Genomic DNA, 16,094 nt, shown 5'->3' with positions numbered 1-16,094 from the left:
ATAATAATATTATTTATTTCTTTAATAATATTATTTATCTCATCGATAATTTTTGTATAAAATCATATACTAGCTTGAGGAAGCTCAAATTGGATATTGTGGATTTGAATAAATCTTTATTTGGGCTCGGCAACCACCACTTTAATGTTCGGCAATGTTTGAGGTTTTTTTGTTATTTCAAAACCTGGTGGGGGATCTTGTTAGTTTAGAGAATCCCAATGACTCCACTGACATTTCAAACATTTTGAAGATCAAAAATTGAAAAAATAAAAAATAAATTTTAAAAAATAGAAATATAAATCTCTTTCTCTCTCTCGCTCGTCTCTCAACAAAGACTTTCTCCTTCACCTCTCTCCCTATTTTAATGGCGCGTGAAACCCTAGCGCTTGGCCGCCGCCTTTGAAATTCAAAATTACATGCATAAGAGCAGCACGACGGAACGACGTCGTTGTAAGTTGTCGTTTGGTTGATTAGTTTATTCTACTACGTTTTTTTTGTTCGATTTTTTTTTTGGTGATTTTTCATTTTGGAAGGAGTTTGTGAATTCGTGTTTGTTTGAGGAGATAAGAATCCAGACGGCTTCATTTTAGTGGAATGAAAAATGTGAAGTTTCGTCTGTTTTTTTTATGAGTTTTGAAAAATTGAAAGATTGATTGTGTAATAACTATATTGAATTTTTGTGAGATTTGTGAATTAGTTTTTGTTTGAGGAATTTATACGATGTCTTGTTAGTTGAAGGAGAAATGTGAAGTTGAAGGATTGTAATTAATGTTTTGGTTCAGTGATTGTGGCAGACGTAAGGTCTTTTTTTAATTTTTTTTAAATTAGGAGTTATTGGAAGATTATTATTTGTTTGAGGATTTAGAATGTAAAAACATGAGAATTTTTTCGTTTGTGGTGTGATTTTTTTTCCTGAAATTGAAGAATTTAAGGCTTTTTATTTTTTTAATGAATTTTAATTTTTTTCTGTTGTGTGTTGATTTTTTTTTTTTTGGAGTTTTCAGGGGGTAATGTGGAAGGAGGAGTATCTATGAGATATTTGGGAAGGTGCCGTTTGTGTTGAAGCTTGTTTCTGAATTTAGAGTTGTTTGGGAATTTGAATCTTATGATTGTTTTGGGGCCTTGCTTGTGAATTTGGGAGCTAGTGTTAGCTTGTGATTGCGGATGGCAGAAGACAGCCTACGCATTGGCGGGCTTTCTTCTGGTTTGGCTGTGATATTGAATTGTGAGGATGGTAAAGAGAATTCATCGAGATCCCACTTCATTTCATGTTGTGATGATTTAGGCCATCAGTCTGTGGAGCGGACTCTTGAGTATGTATTTGCCCTGCCTAACAAATCACTTGGTCCATTGAATTCTCCAGTTGATAGGAATGCAGTCCAGTCTATCCTAAAGAATGACTTCTTGAAATATCATGTGAATCCAGAAACTTCTGTCAGTAGCAGAGATGGGATAGCTGTGGATGGTGGTGGTGTACCCCAAATTGTTGGTCTTGAAGGAGTCAGCATTTGTGGTGAGATTAGAATTGTTAAGTCCCCTTTGCTTTTGGAGAGCCTAGCGATGTTTAGTAGTGCAAGAGCTAATGTTCATGTTTGGAAGGGTAAATGGATGTATGAAGTGACTTTAGAGACTTCAGGGATACAGCAGCTTGGATGGGCAACTGTTTCTTGTCCTTTTACTGATCACAAGGGTGTTGGTGATGCTGATGATTCTTATGCCTTTGATGGTAGAAGGGTTAAAAAATGGAATAAGGAAGCTGAGACATATGGCCAACCATGGGTTGCTGGTGACATCATTGGATGCTGCATAGATTTGGACTGTAGTGAGATTTCTTTTTACAGGAATGGTGTCTCACTTGGAGTGGCATTTTCTGGTATCCGTAAGCTAGGACCTGGGTCTGGCTATTATCCTGCTGTCTCCCTTTCTCAAGGTGAAAGGTGTGAGTTGAACTTTGGGGCACGCCCCTTTAGATATCCAATCAATGGTTACTTTTCCCTTCAAGAACCTCCTTCTGTAAATGCCTGCTCTACTCAATTGCTGCGATGCTTATCAAGATTGTTAGAAATGGAGCGGGTTGAACGTTCTTCGGTTGAGAAATCTAGGAGCCTGAAGAGGTTTGTCTCAGTTGAAGAAATATTTTATCCTGTCTCTCATGGGATATGTGAAGAGTTCTTCTCCTTGCTTGGGGCAGATACGAGGAGTATAGAGTATGTCAGTTGTGGTGTACTTGTGTCGTTCATGATGGAGGTGTTTGGAGTGCAGGTGCCGCATAATTATTCCAGTTTGGATAGAATTGTGGATGTCTTTCTACAATATCAGAGTTCACATTTGATGTTTGAGCATGTTTTAGATGCACTTTCCTGTGGTTGCAGAACAGCATCAATTGTTCTGTCTGAATGCCCATATTCAGGATCATATCCTCATCTTGCATTGGTATGCCATATCTTACGCAGAGAGGAATTGATGATGCTATGGTGGAAATCATCAGATTTTGAATTCATTTTTGAAGGTTTTCTGTCAAGGAAGAGTCCAAATAGGCATGATCTTCAGTGCATGATGCCTTCTGTTTGGTGGCCTGGTTCATGTGAGGATGTGTCCTATGAAAGTAGCATGATGTTAACGACTACTGCTTTATCTGAAGGAGTTAGTAAGGTATGCTCTTTTAATACAGAACCAAAATTTCTAGCTTTGGTGTTTCACTACTCTTTGACTATATATGATATATTATTTGTATTTACCTATCATTTGGTTGTTCCTTTTCTCCCTTGGTTCTAAATAATTTGATGACATGGAATTAGAGAAGATACATGGCAACATCATTTGCTGTGAAATGACTGTTAAAATGAATGGCTGAGGTTGCAATATTGAAGTACACATGAAATTTAGCTGTTGAAATGTGCACAAGCACACATTTAATGTCCAATTAATTTAGTTTAAAATTACAAATAGATTTAAAAAAAAAGGTTGAATCACCTTTCATTTGACTTTTTATAATCATCTATGTTAAAGTATAATGCATATTTCTTTGTACAGAAGGGTTCATGAGAATATGGGATTGTGTGCAAGTGGACATACTTGCATGGAAAATGGAGACTGACTTGTTACACATCAATAATCTTTGCTTTCACAGTTCTTAAGTGATTCAAGTTTCATTTAGAGCTTTTTGTAAATCAATTTCCGGTATGAATGATATTTTGTCTTTTTTTTGTCCATGCTGAGTCACTTGAGTGATTCCTTTTATGATGTGATGCCAACCTTTCAATTATTTTCCTTTATTAGATTGATTCCTCCTAACTCTTTCCATGTTGATATTTGACCTATCTTGTGCAATATTTTACTTGACCCTGTTTTCCCTGGAGTTTGATTACCAGCTTTTGCGGGGCGAACTTTTTTATATATTCATTTTAATTGGGAAGTTGTTCTTAGTTGCTTGCTTATTTGAGGATTATTTTTGCCAAAGGGTCCAGGGTGTCTTTATTATCTGTTTACTTATGGTTACAGAAGCCTGTAGATTGATTTCCACAGTTTAAGATACCTGTCTTCAGAAATTCTTTTGCTTCTTATGCCCTGGTCCACCTTTGTATCTCATTCCAATTAATATTATTTTTCACATTGTCTCTGAAAAAAAGAGTGAGATAGCTTGTTTTGACCACATCAGGTGAATTGTTATATTGGATTCTAACTGTATGGATCTTCATTTTTATCTATGGCTAGAATCAATCTAATCATTTGTAATTATTTTTTCAGATTGAAGAGAAGCATAGAGAGCTATGTCTTTTAGTCATGCAATTCATACCACCTCTATATCCTCTCCAATTTCCGGGTTCAGTGTTTAGGACATTTATACAGAACATATTATTGAAGAACAGAGGAGTGGATCGCAATATGTCACCTCCTGGAGTTTCAAGTAACTCTGTTCTTGTGTCTCTGTATACAGTTATACTCCATTTTTTATCTGAAGGGTTCTCCATGGGGGATTGCTGTAACTGGTTGAAGACTTCTGAAGGTGATGGTCGTCAAGTCGGTTTTCTGCACAGAGGTGGTCAGCAAAGCTTTCCCATAGGTTTGTTTCTGAAGAATGATCCTCACCGAGCTGACATTTCAAGGCTTGGGGGTTCATTTAGTCATCTATTGAAGTCTCATCCTGTTTATGATCGAGAAGATGAAGTAATCCGGTGGGAGGAAGGCTGTATGGATGATGAAGAAACTAGAGTGACTCATTCAACCGAGCAGAAACCATGTTGTTGTTCAAATTATGATGCTGATTTTTCCAGAAGCTTGAAGTATCCAATTAGATATGCAGCCAAAGGTTCTCGGGTCCATTGCAGTTCTAATTCAGAAAGGTCTGCTCAGGTTGCTGCGGAGTGTAGTGCTGGGAGTTTGAATGATGAGATAGTGGATAAACCTAGCACCAGTGATCAATCTGAATCCGAATTTGGTTATCGCCCAGTAAGACATTTGAGGATTGTGCCAAGAGAGAGTAATATGTCTACAGCTACACTTAGAGAAGAGGAGCTTCTGGATGCTTTGCTCTTGTTGTATCATCTAGGTCTTGCGCCAAACTTTAAGCAGGTGAGGTGATTTTGGGATAACTTTTTTTTCTCTATTTAATTCACAAGTGGTCTATTTTGTCTATTAAATTCTTTCATCACATCTACTCGGTGCCCTTTCTATGTTTTATGTTACTGGTAAACAACTTGGGTTGATTTGAATTTTGGAACTCTAAAATGCAATGTGAATGCTATTAGGGTAAAGCAGTTGGAATGAGCAAAATGATAGAACTCTTGCCTTTTGTCTCTATTTGCAAGGACTGTTATGATTACACACCTTCTGATTAAGCAGAATAATTTTTCAATTAAAGACTACTATAGCTAATCCATGGAATAGAAGTTAATGAATTACATTTATCGATATCATTTCATTTCACGCTTCTAGTATTTGAAAAAAATAGATCAAAATGATGATAATAATGTCAACAAATTGTATTATTTGCCAAAGTAATGCGGCATTTCTGGTCTTGAACTTAATTAGATAATTTGTTGACTTGTGATTTGGTTTTCCTCTATTTGGTCAGTTTGCCTCTGCAATGGCTTTTTATGTTCTGATTTGGTGAAACAAGTGCCATGGTAATATGTGTGATGTCTTGCTGTTGTCAAGTTCTGCTTATCTTGAACCGTACATTTTCTTGGAATAAGTACTATAATAATTGTTTTTACTTATTTTATAGTAGGCCTGACCTGTGGGCTGTTCTCCAGGTAGCAGTTTATTTTCTAATTGTTGTATAAGATCTGAAAGAAATTTTTTCTGATTGTAGGCATCGTATTACATGTCTCATCAATCACAGTCAATATCTCTCCTGGAAGAAACTGATAAACAAATAAGAGAACGAGCTTGCGGTGAGCAATTAAAGCGCTTGAAGGAGGCTCGTAACAATTACCGTGATGATGTTATTGATTGCGTCAGGCATTGTACATGGTAAGATGACTGAGGTGGAGCTTGTTAAATTATAGTGGACTTTACTTCTCTCAGTCTAAGTTTGTTTATTGTCAAACATCATTTGTATCACCTGACCCCTTCTGCTTTTGGCTGAAGGTTTTAAGGAACAACAGTAACCCATATATCTTCCCTTGTACTGAAAATCTGTATTCCTTAGAGTTGGAATCTGTTTATTCAATTATAATCTACAATTCCTAGATTGGTGCTAGTGTGATAATTTGATATAAGTTCTCCAGTGAACAAATGACAAGTTATTCTCAAGTTTCTAAGATCTGAATTCTTTTTTGTATTTAGGAAGTCTTCTATCCCATTATGGCTTAGTATCATAGTTTTAGCTAGTTTTCTAGTTAATTTTCGAAGTTATATATTATTGTAAAGATGTTTTGAAGCTTTTTATGGGTGTCTTTAGACATTCTATGCTACAAGTCTGCATGTTGCTCCCCCTAAATTTTTATTGTGCTTCTGTAATGCATTGTGTGTTCTTTCTTATGATATGGTGCCAATATAATGCTTATGACTTGGGCTTGCTCTGTGTATGTATGCCGATTGAAATGAAGATCATTAGACCTTGATTAACCTGATTTTTATTTGATAGATTATTATTGGATTTTCATCTTTTAGTGCAAGGCCGCACCTCCAATTGGATCTGGTAATGAAGTCCAGTTTAATGGATTTCAGTGATGCTGCACAACTACATCTTGTTACAATATCATTTTGTTTCCCTTTATAGTTGTAATATATCCTAAGTGCCTGACGACCTAGTTGTATGCACTTGTGGACATGTAATGGCTTCTTCCCTTGTTCTCCAGAGCAGCAACTGTGTTTTACTATTTTTGTCACCATTATTACTACTTTCTGCATCTATAGCATAAGCATGTTTTCTGGTTAATTCTATGATTATGGTATAACAAAGATTTCATTTCAAGGTGGCATTCTCGATGTGACGTTCAATTTGTTATGATTTCGAAGCATATTTTAAATTGTCAAGATTCTTGGAAAACATCTTTGTTCAAAATGGCTTGTAATTAGAAAAAAAGATTGATTAATATATTGCTTCTCTGAATTCTCAGATTCTGTATGTCCCTTTTTCCTGATTTTCAGGTATCGCATTTCCCTGTTTTCTCGGTGGAAGCAAAGAGGCATGTATGCAACATGCATGTGGATTGTGCAATTGCTTTTGGTTCTTGGCAAAATGGATTCGGTGTTCATATATATCCCAGAATTTTACCTTGAAGCTCTGGTAATAATCTTTCATACATATGGACTAGTCTATCAGTCAATAAGTATACAAATAACAATTTCTTACGAGAATATATATTAGGCAGCTTGCGCTTCATCTTATTTAGTGGGTTGGAGCAATTATATTATTATTCTTACATTTCTTCTTAGGCTCATACTTAGTATCTTATGTGTGTGGTAGAATTTAATCAAAATTTTCTACATTTTTTACTTAAGTTAATGTTGTATTTGAACCATGCATGTGCAATGTCTTTTCTGGTATTTTTACTTTATTTTGTTTTATTTGTTTTCTGAATTTTTTTTTTTTAAATTGCTAACATAATGATTCTTTTAGGTTGATTGCTTTCATGTCTTACGAAAGAGTGACCCACCATTTGTGCCTTCTGCAATATTCATCAAGCAAGGACTTGCTTCATTTGTATGTGTCATCTTTTGATCTTTCTGTTGTTTTTGTTTATCTGCTGTTTTCCTTATATATTGGAATATATTTTATTTATTAATTGTTATCATTGTTATTACTTATCTAATCCTATCAAAGTCTTACAGAATCTGTTGCAGGAAATCAGTAATGGGTATTTTTAGATATTCTCAAAGTCCTAACCGGGAAAAAAAAAAAAAAGCTTAGTGCACGATTCAATATCATAATGCAGCGTTAATATTTAGAATTTGAGATTTGCATTCTTCCGAAGCTATGATTATGACTTTTACACTTTTTGGATTGGATTCCAAAATTATTAATTACCGCGTTAACTCCTTTTTGCCTGGTTCTGAGCTTGGTTTTCTATTGTTTAGGTCACATTCGTGGTAACCCACTTCAATGATCCGAGGATATCCTGTGCAGATCTGCGAGATCTTCTTCTTCAATCTATATCTGTCCTCGTTCAGTATAAAGAATATTTGTCAGCTTTTGAGAACAATGAAGCAGCCACTCTTAGGATGCCAAAAGCATTATTATCAGCATTTGATAACCGTTCCTGGATTCCAGTAACTAACATTCTTCTGCGGTTGTGCAAGGTTTGTGGCTTTGGTTCTTCTAAGCATGGAGAATCATCATCTTCATCAGTTGTTTTTCAGGTAAATAATGAATCATTGTTATGGCTTTTTTTTCTCTCCCGTTGTAAATTCTGATAATTGATTTATGTTGTCCTCTCTAATGTACAGAGACTACTTCGTGAAGCTTGTGTCAATGACGAATGTCTATTCTCAGCTTTTCTTAATCGCTTGTTTAACACTCTCAGTTGGACAATGACAGAATTCTCAGTATCTATCCGAGAAATGCAAGAAAAATACCAGGTGCAAATATTTACTCTACTTAAGATACATTAAATCATTGTTGTAGGAAATTCATAAAAATCTATGTTCTTGACTTAAAAGTGAATGACGCACTTGACAGGTTTCAGACTTTCAGCTAAGGAAATGCTGTGTTATATTTGACCTCTCATGCAATCTAGCTAGAGTTTTGGAGTTCTGTACCCATGAGATCCCTCAAGCATTCCTTTCAGGAAGTGATACAAACCTCCGAAGGCTCACAGAGTTGATTGTATTCATTCTAAACCATTTAACATCAGCTGCTGATGCTGAGTTTTTTGATTTGTAAGTTCTTGTTGCTTTCCCCCCCTTCGTAGTAATTTCCCTTTTATATTCTCAATATTCTCAATTTAACTTATGATACGTGCTGCAATTTTCAGTAAGGGTATATATCCTATATGTTCATTTTAAATGTTTTTTTTTTTTTTTGTGTTGGGACCAAACTGATTATTTGATTGGTTCTGATTGGCTCAGCTATTTTCTAATGCGAATCTCCAGTGATTCATTGCTTATCTTATGGTGTTTTATGCTGCAGGTCACTAAGACGGCATGGTCAATCTTCGGAGAAAGTCAACCGAGGCACCATATTAGCTCCTCTAGTTGGTATCATCTTGAATTTGGTGGATGCTAGTACAGAGCCGGAAAGCATCGGGCAGAATGATGTTGTGGGAGTCTTTTCAAGCATGGACTGCCTCAATACCATTCACTCTGGATTCCAGTACTTGCTTGAGTACAACTGGGTGAGTAGCGGCCATCTTTATCGTACATGAATTTCTCCTTTAAAATGCCTTCAATTTTGATTTTCTAATCGTTCCTATCTCTTGCCAGGCCGGATCCTTGAGAGGAGATGCATATCTTACAAAACTGGGGCAACTAAAGTGCTTTCTGAGCCTCATCCTTTGTCGGATTGAGACACAAGAGATTGAGAGGACAACATCTAGGATAGTCACAGATGCAGATGATGGCATGTGCTGCATCTGTTATGCAACTGTAGCTGACACACAATTTGTGCCTTGCTCCCACAGGTCCTGCTATGGCTGCATAAGCCGACACCTTCTGAATTGTGTCCGATGCTTCTTCTGCAATGCAACTGTTGCCGAGGTCGTCAAGGTTAGTGAGAAGACAGTTTAAAATTCCAACCCTTTCATTTTAGGTTCTCAGCATTATCTTAATTGATGAATAGCCGCAGTTTGAGCTCGAATGTTGAAATTCTCATCGATTTTCGCTCAAGAAGAAACATAAACACGAAGAAAAAGAAAAGGTAGTTGATAATTAAATTTAGGAATCTGCAATTAGATAGATTATATGTGTACATGATATGGTATTATCTTGGTTTAATGTAACAGGGTTGGTGATTAAGGAATTTTTGTAGTGGAAGTCGAGGGCATTATTCTGTAAATATGAGATGTAAATGGCAAAAGGAAAAATCTTTCAATGTTCTCCATTAGTCTTATTCAAACCTCCCACTGGACTGGACTGGACCGACATTTCTATAAAATTGCAATTTTTGCGTATAATAATGAAGGCATCAATTGTATTAGCAACATGAATTCAAGACCTATAACGTTTAGCCTATGAAACTCTCACAAAAAAAATCTAAGAAAAAATGACAAAATGTCATTATAGGCATAGTGATCTGAGTTACGGATCCAAATCATAATGAGATGGGCTTAAAAAAAAAGTGTGAAAAGAAGGCTGCAAAAAATTGGGATTAGGGGGGTGGATAGCTAACCCGAATAAGAGTAATTTGAGCTTGATTTGAATTTAAGGTGATTGGTTTGAGATTAAGCTTAGTTTTTTTAGTTGGTGAATAATAAGTCCAAAGAAGAAAAATGGTTAGAGAAGATTTGTTGATGAAGAAGGACAGTGTTGCCAAGGCGTTGATGCACAAATGGAATTTATCCCTACTTGAGATTTTATTAATTTTTATTTGAGGTAGTGTTAAAGCGGAAAATTGGGATGGTACATACAATTGATAAGCCCATTCAAAACCATCCACATCTCGTACCATAGGTGGATTAAGTTTAAGTTCAAGTTCAAACTTATTCATCAGAGAGCTATAACAGGATGAAAAATATCATCAAAGGATGAGAAGTGCTGTCAATAAAATGAATAATATTACTAAATAAATAAAACAAGCTGAGCTGTTGACTTAGAGCTCCAGTTCAAGATCAACTCTTTCGAATTGAGCAAAGCCTTGGATATTAGCCAACGCAGGTCGTCATCTCTAATTAAGAATCTTTCATTTTCAACGTTGGATTCATGGTAAGCTAATATAATTTCCAACGTATCCAAAGCCCAAGCCCATTAAACCTCACTATTCCAAAACGCTATTTGTTGGAGATCTCAAAGCTTAATGAAAAACGACACAAGAGTTAAATCGTCCACATCTACTAGCCTACTACATGCTCACAATCACTGATTGGCGGAGTGAATGAAATGCTTTGTACATCGAAATTGGAGCCAACCGCTCCGAGTCTCGGCGGCTCCGCCGTTCTTCGAAACGATGACTCCTCGCTTATGCTCCTTCGCCGGCCTTCCTACCTGAGCCTTCCGGTCCGATCTAGGCGTTTCGCTCTGCCCTCTGTACGCTCGGAGAACGCGGCTTCTTCAGAGCTTTCCGTTTCGTCTCGTTACACGTCGTCTGTCGGTTCGGTGTCGGCGTCATTCGTCCAGGTGTCGCAGTGGAATCTCACGCAGCGCCACGTTATGATGCTCAATATCATTGCTTGCGTGGTTAGTTGTCGTAACTCTTCTAAGCTCTATAAACATGAACGGTTTTTGAGGAAGAAACATTTGGAGGAACTTCTTCCGATCGAAATGGTTAAAAGTGCTTTTTGAAAAGCGCTTTTTAAGAATCACTTTTATATGAAAATAAAGTATTGCAGTTTTAATTTTATTCTGTTTGGTTGAGATGGACAAAAGTGCTTTTTGAGATCGATTAGGATTTTTAAAGAGTGGTTTCTTTGAAGAAGCAATTGAAAGTTGTTTCTGGAAATGTACTTGGTGAGTAAGAGTTGCATTCTAAGTGATTTTCTGAGAAGCCCTTTTAGATAACTAAAAAGGTTTTGCTTCAATTTTATAGTGTTTGGTTGAAATAATTGAAAATTCTTTATGAATACTTGAAAGAGTGTTTTCTATGAAGAAGCAATTTCGAAATGATACTTTTTTAAGTAAGAATGGTACTGCAAGTGCTTTGAGAGATTAATGAAGATTTGCTTGCAGGCAGCGGTTTCAGCTACGTGGCTGTTTTTCTCTGCGATTCCGGCTCTTCTGGTATCTAATATTAGGATTTCTGCAGCTTTTGATGAGTTATTTATTTCTTGGTTGATTTTTCTATTTTTGTACACTAAATTTAGGCTTTTAGAAGAGCGGCAGAATCACTAGAGAAATTGATGGATGTCACCAGGGAAGAGCTTCCTGAAACAATGGCTGCTGTCAGATTATCTGGCATGGAGATCAGTGACTTAACAATGGAGCTTAGTGATTTGGGGTTAGCATTAAACTTACTCTATTTTATCTTGACTCATGAGTTTGATTAGATCTATTTGTATTTTGTGCAGCCAGGAGATTACCCAAGGTGTTAGGAGCTCAACTAGAGCTGTTCGTTTAGCTGAGGAGAGATTGCGACAGTTAACTAACATGACTCTGCCTAACATTAATCCATCAAGTTCAGGTTCTTATAGCTTTATTTGTTAGTCTGAAGTGTAAAATTGATTTGGAACCATTGATTTTATGACATCTTTACTTGATTAGCTTCACTGCAGGAGGTAGTGAGTCAGAATCCTGAAGCAGGTGGACCTGTATTAGCTAGAACTGCGAGGGGCTTAAGGGAGGGCATTGTCAAGGGTCGAATGATCTTGAAAATGTTTTTCACACTGACCCAAATTTCGAGGATGGCCCTTAACTATTTTGCCAGTCATGCTAAGAAATAGATTCATACCAACAAGCATTGCGATCAGGTAAAACATCAAAATTTTCTTTACTGAAAAAATGTGTTGTTTCTCTGCTTTCAGTCAGCTTTGTTGTGATATTTTCACGTTCTGGCTATTCGACAACGAGTTATCTTAACTTGTTTTTGTTGTCAAAGAATTTAATAGGAATTTCTCTTTTGGGTAGAAATGCTTTTTTTTTTTTCCTCCTTTGAATAGACTAAGTATCATTCAGCTTTATATATCTGTCACTTGATTTTACTAAGCTCTGGTAAAGCAGAAATCTAAATTTGCATCAAAACTTTCTGATGAGAAAGATACATTTGTGCAATTAAAAGAGGTTCATTGTGAAGCGAAGGCATATCAACACTAGCTGAAACTTAACATTAATGCTTATCATAGTCACTTTTTAATGTCTATAGTAACCTGAGAACCTAGTAGCTCCTGAAGAGCTGATTAGAATTTTAAATTTTTATAGATATGGTCATGCTAAGCTTTGGCATTGGTGCTTTAGTTTGATTTGGTTTTGGCTTCTCTCCTTGAACCAAGACCTCGGATAATCTCCACTTCTAGAATATCGTGCTTTTTGCCTTCCCTTTCTGGAAATTTATATTTGCAAAGGTCATCTTTCTTCACATCCTTCATCTTGCAGAAGGCTTTCCACCCATGAATCATTGTTTGACCATGATGCACTTGACAACCATTCCTTGCCAGTTTCACTTTGAGCTTGTTGAGAAAGGTAATGTTTTTGGCTAGTTCAAATTCAAAATTTTCCATGCTTCTGCTGCAACATGCTGCGGAATGAAGACAATTTGTATCATAAGCATTTATACCAATAAAATTCATGTCAATTCTGTTAGGATTCACAGATTAGCTGAGATCATTACCAAGCGGTAATTCTTCTATGTGATTATTTTTTCCATGCAGTAGGGGTTTAGATGTTGAGAATGATGACTCATGTGAACTCCTTTGTGCAATCCTCTGTTACCAGCTGCCCTTTTCTTAGATCCTCCTAAATCAAATTCTCTAGTAGGTTATATTTATCCCATCACACATTCACCTGAAGAAGAATTACATGATATTTACCATTGTTTCCTCGGTTGGTTTTTGCCTCTGTGCTTCACTGTTTGCTTCTTTTTCTTTTTCTTTTGGATGCTTTGTCTCCTGGTCTTCTTCTTTGAAGTCTTTGTCAGGATCCTTTTCAGTGTGTTCTTCAGGATCCTCTATGGGGTTTTCATCTGGATCCTCACCTACATCCTCTTCAGGGTATTCGTCTGGATCATCTTCTGGGTCCTTCTCCTCCTTGTCTTCCTCTTCTTCTAGGTCCTCCTCCTCCCTTCCTCTGCTTCATTTCGACCTTCCTGATAATTTGTTTCATCATTTCTCGCCATCAAAATCGCCATCTTTTTCTCTCTATCTTTATCTTTTTCATTATGTTTTTCCTCCATATTTATCTATCAACAATCACGATAGCATGAGACTTTCTCACCTGAAGATTTCCCAAAAATCTCATACATAAATATATGTGTGCATATATATATAACAATAGAAGATCATCTTAAATTTCATAAATACTGAATATTCTTTATGTTACATTCACTGAAAGCTTCAAAACAGAAACTAGCAAAACAAAATTCAGAAAAAGAAAAGTGCTGAAACAGTGAGGAATATGTTTATGAAATTACTAAGTCATTAAAGCTCTTCTTGTTGTTTTTGTTGTGTGTATTGTTGGATGCCATTTCTCTCTTCAGTTTGTGTGATTTTTGAAAAAGAAAAGCTTTTTTGGAAAGGATGAAAGTGTGTTCTTATATTATGAGGAAGAGCAAGAGCTACAAAATAATGGTGTCTTGCCATGAGAGTTGTGCTGTGTAAACACGCAAAGAGCTCTGAAATGAGAACCCGGAAATTACGGGCAGCATATCTGCCAGGAAGCACTTTTTTACTGTTTACCAAAACGTCCATTTACAATATTGTTTCCCTGTGAATAATGGGTTGTAAATACAACCCTTACAGGAAAGATTATTCTGCTGTTGATAGAATGACTAGAATTGTCATTTTATAAATCTCTCGCAGAATCAAAATCATGGATTTATGGGTGTCTTTTATTTTCGGTAGGGTTGGATTTGAGTTATGCTTGAGTTTCAAACTGACTCATAAACAATCGTTTTCGTCTTGGCTTGAAAAAGTTGAGTTTAATGGGTTTCCCTTAAACCAATTCAAGGTTAGTTAGGTTTGAATAAAATCAAATTTGAGTTTGATTTGAGTTCAATGACAGTGCCAAGTTGGACTTGATTTGGTGTTGTATTTGAGTTAACATCGTCAAAACGACGTTGTTTTAATATACGTTGGTCAAAATGATATCATTTTAATCAATTCACATCAAACTTTTTTAAGCAAGCGAACTTGGTGAGTTGAACACTTCTAAGCTCAAGTTTGAGTTCAACAATATAAAACTTATATGTTAGAGCTTGTATAAGCTAATTTTATTCCAGTCAAACTGACAAACGAATTTGAACTCAATTTGAATCTAACTGTGTATCTGGGCATGCGATAAATGGAAAAGATTTTATTTTCACTGTTCTATTCTATTCATCCTTGAGAATTATGTCTAAATTTTGAAAAAGATTTGATATAGAATGTTTAAGTGCTTAACTAGTTAATCACATAGGTGGATTCGGTTCGATTAGAGTCAATTTGATATTTGACTCAAACGATTCAAGCTCGAATTGAAAAAAAATCAACTTAATGAGCGTAGTTCAAGATTATGCCTTTCCAAAATTGTTACATCAGAGCTTGTTGTCGACAATTCTTTTTTATCCCCTTATTCAATAATTCTTCTTTTGTAATGTTGTTGTTCAACAACTCAAGTTAGTCTTTTTAGATTTAAGTCAAATTTGAGTTAATTTATATTTGGTCACAATACAGTTTGAATCATCCTTGGTGGTGATTCTAATGTTGTTACTGTTTTCCAATTGAAAGTGATTTCATGGAGGAAACGACAAGTTTCAGGTAGCTTTAGGTAGTGTCATAATTGTTGTAAATCTAATTAAGCAATATGAAAAATAATTGAAGGGAAATAAAATATTGAGAGGTGAATAATTGAGAAAAGGAGAAGAGTGTATATGTTGTTTTTTCCTCGTTAAGCAAAATATAAAGGGAGGGGAAGTATTTATATGCTTTCTTGCATCATTTCCTTTACTATGTTTTGTTTTATCGAGTTTTCTTAATAAGGTTTTTCATAAAGTAGTTTAAACACGTTCAACTTTAACTTACAAAATATAAAATAATTGTATTTTTTTACTTTGGTTTTTATCTCATTAAAGTTTCCTTAACAAGGTTAATATAATTATCTATAAATAGTAAAAATTTAATGAAAAGTATTATAAATAGTGGTTTTTCCACCACATATGAAAGATTTTGGGTGAAAAGGAATGTAAACACGTTAAATGCATTGCACATTAACTTTAGAAAATGTTAGCCATCTATTTTTACTTGAGGGGCAAGAATGCCTATATATACCTCCCTTTCTTTGTATTTTGCTTATCTAGGAAAAAGCAATATAGACACTCTGTACTCCTCTCAATTATTCATCTTTCTCAATTTTTTTTTTCCTTTCAATTATCTTTCATATTACTTAATTAGATTTATAACATGTTATCAGTACGATTTGTTCACGTATATCATTATAATTTTTCAATTATTATATATATTTTATTTTTTGTTATGCGTTCATTTAATTTTTCAGTTATAAGTGTATCTTATTTGTAATTTGAAGTTTGTAAAATCATAAATTTTAATCTGAAGTGTAGAATATCATAAATTTGGACATAAAATCTTAAACATAATTTGTAATCTGAAGTTATAAAATCATGAGAATATATATATGTCTGAAGTCTTAAATTTTATTAAAATATTTATTATAACTATATCCTATATGCAACCTGAGAATTGCATAAGTGGTGAAAATAATAAAATAAAAGTCTAAAATATTATATAAATTTTACATATTATAATATTATAAATATTAATCAGAAATTTTGTAAATATAAGACATACGAATCTGAAGTTTGTACATAATTTTTCTGTCATAATATTATTAATTTTTATTCCTTTCATCAA

At 35.1% G+C, this 16,094-nt stretch overlaps 2 protein-coding genes across 11 annotated transcripts; both read left to right on the top strand.

Moving 5' to 3' along the window:
* Positions 1–293: 293 nt before the first annotated feature.
* Positions 294–9,483, top strand: LOC123199704 (E3 ubiquitin-protein ligase RKP). Of its 4 annotated transcripts, XR_006498406.1 has the most exons (13): positions 294–450; positions 1,005–2,652; positions 3,748–4,572; positions 5,315–5,475; positions 6,598–6,736; positions 7,070–7,153; positions 7,528–7,809; positions 7,897–8,028; positions 8,129–8,328; positions 8,579–8,783; positions 8,872–9,153; positions 9,227–9,304; positions 9,390–9,483. XR_006498406.1 is itself a non-coding variant. In XM_044614747.1 (12 exons), exons 2-12 carry the CDS (start codon positions 1,165–1,167, stop codon positions 9,396–9,398), a joined length of 3,807 nt encoding a protein of 1,268 aa, XP_044470682.1. In that variant the 5' UTR covers positions 294–450; positions 1,005–1,164; the 3' UTR covers positions 9,399–9,483. The 4 variants fall into 4 exon arrangements, 3 of the variants coding, with proteins under 3 accessions (XP_044470682.1, XP_044470680.1, XP_044470681.1); XM_044614747.1 differs by lacking the exon at positions 9,227–9,304; XM_044614745.1 differs by having other exon boundaries at positions 9,227–9,483.
* Positions 9,484–10,392: 909 nt separating this feature from the next.
* Positions 10,393–15,152, top strand: LOC123199705. 7 transcript variants are annotated; one of them, XM_044614750.1, is made up of 6 exons: positions 10,394–10,779; positions 11,269–11,319; positions 11,403–11,536; positions 11,607–11,719; positions 11,800–12,005; positions 14,644–15,152. In XM_044614750.1, exons 1-5 carry the CDS (start codon positions 10,483–10,485, stop codon positions 11,976–11,978), a joined length of 774 nt encoding a protein of 257 aa, XP_044470685.1. In that variant the 5' UTR covers positions 10,394–10,482; the 3' UTR covers positions 11,979–12,005; positions 14,644–15,152. The 7 variants fall into 7 exon arrangements, with proteins under 7 accessions (XP_044470687.1, XP_044470685.1, XP_044470686.1 ...); XM_044614751.1 differs by lacking the exon at positions 14,644–15,152 and adding an exon at positions 13,766–14,313; XM_044614749.1 differs by lacking the exon at positions 14,644–15,152 and adding an exon at positions 12,628–12,901.
* The last annotated feature ends 942 nt before the right edge of the window (positions 15,153–16,094 follow it).

This window comes from Mangifera indica, chromosome 16 (assembly GCF_011075055.1).
Source record: "Mangifera indica cultivar Alphonso chromosome 16, CATAS_Mindica_2.1, whole genome shotgun sequence".
In the NCBI taxonomy this organism is placed as follows: Eukaryota; Viridiplantae; Streptophyta; class Magnoliopsida; order Sapindales; family Anacardiaceae; genus Mangifera; species Mangifera indica.
This window is presented reverse-complemented; position numbering and strand designations above follow the sequence as displayed.

Excerpts from the sequence above, each read along its gene's own strand:
- LOC123199705 (XM_044614750.1), top strand. The coding sequence starts at position 10,483 with ATGCTTTGTACATCGAAATTGGAGCCAACCGCTCCGAGTCTCGGCGGC. Across the intron at positions 11,320-11,402 it reads CTGCGATTCCGGCTCTTCTG|GCTTTTAGAAGAGCGGCAGA; the intron begins GTATCTAATATT and ends CACTAAATTTAG. Across the intron at positions 11,537-11,606 it reads ATGGAGCTTAGTGATTTGGG|CCAGGAGATTACCCAAGGTG; the intron begins GTTAGCATTAAA and ends TATTTTGTGCAG.
- LOC123199704 (XM_044614745.1), top strand. The coding sequence starts at position 1,165 with ATGGCAGAAGACAGCCTACGCATTGGCGGGCTTTCTTCTGGTTTGGCT. Across the intron at positions 5,476-6,597 it reads TGCGTCAGGCATTGTACATG|GTATCGCATTTCCCTGTTTT; the intron begins GTAAGATGACTG and ends CCTGATTTTCAG. Across the intron at positions 6,737-7,069 it reads AATTTTACCTTGAAGCTCTG|GTTGATTGCTTTCATGTCTT; the intron begins GTAATAATCTTT and ends TGATTCTTTTAG.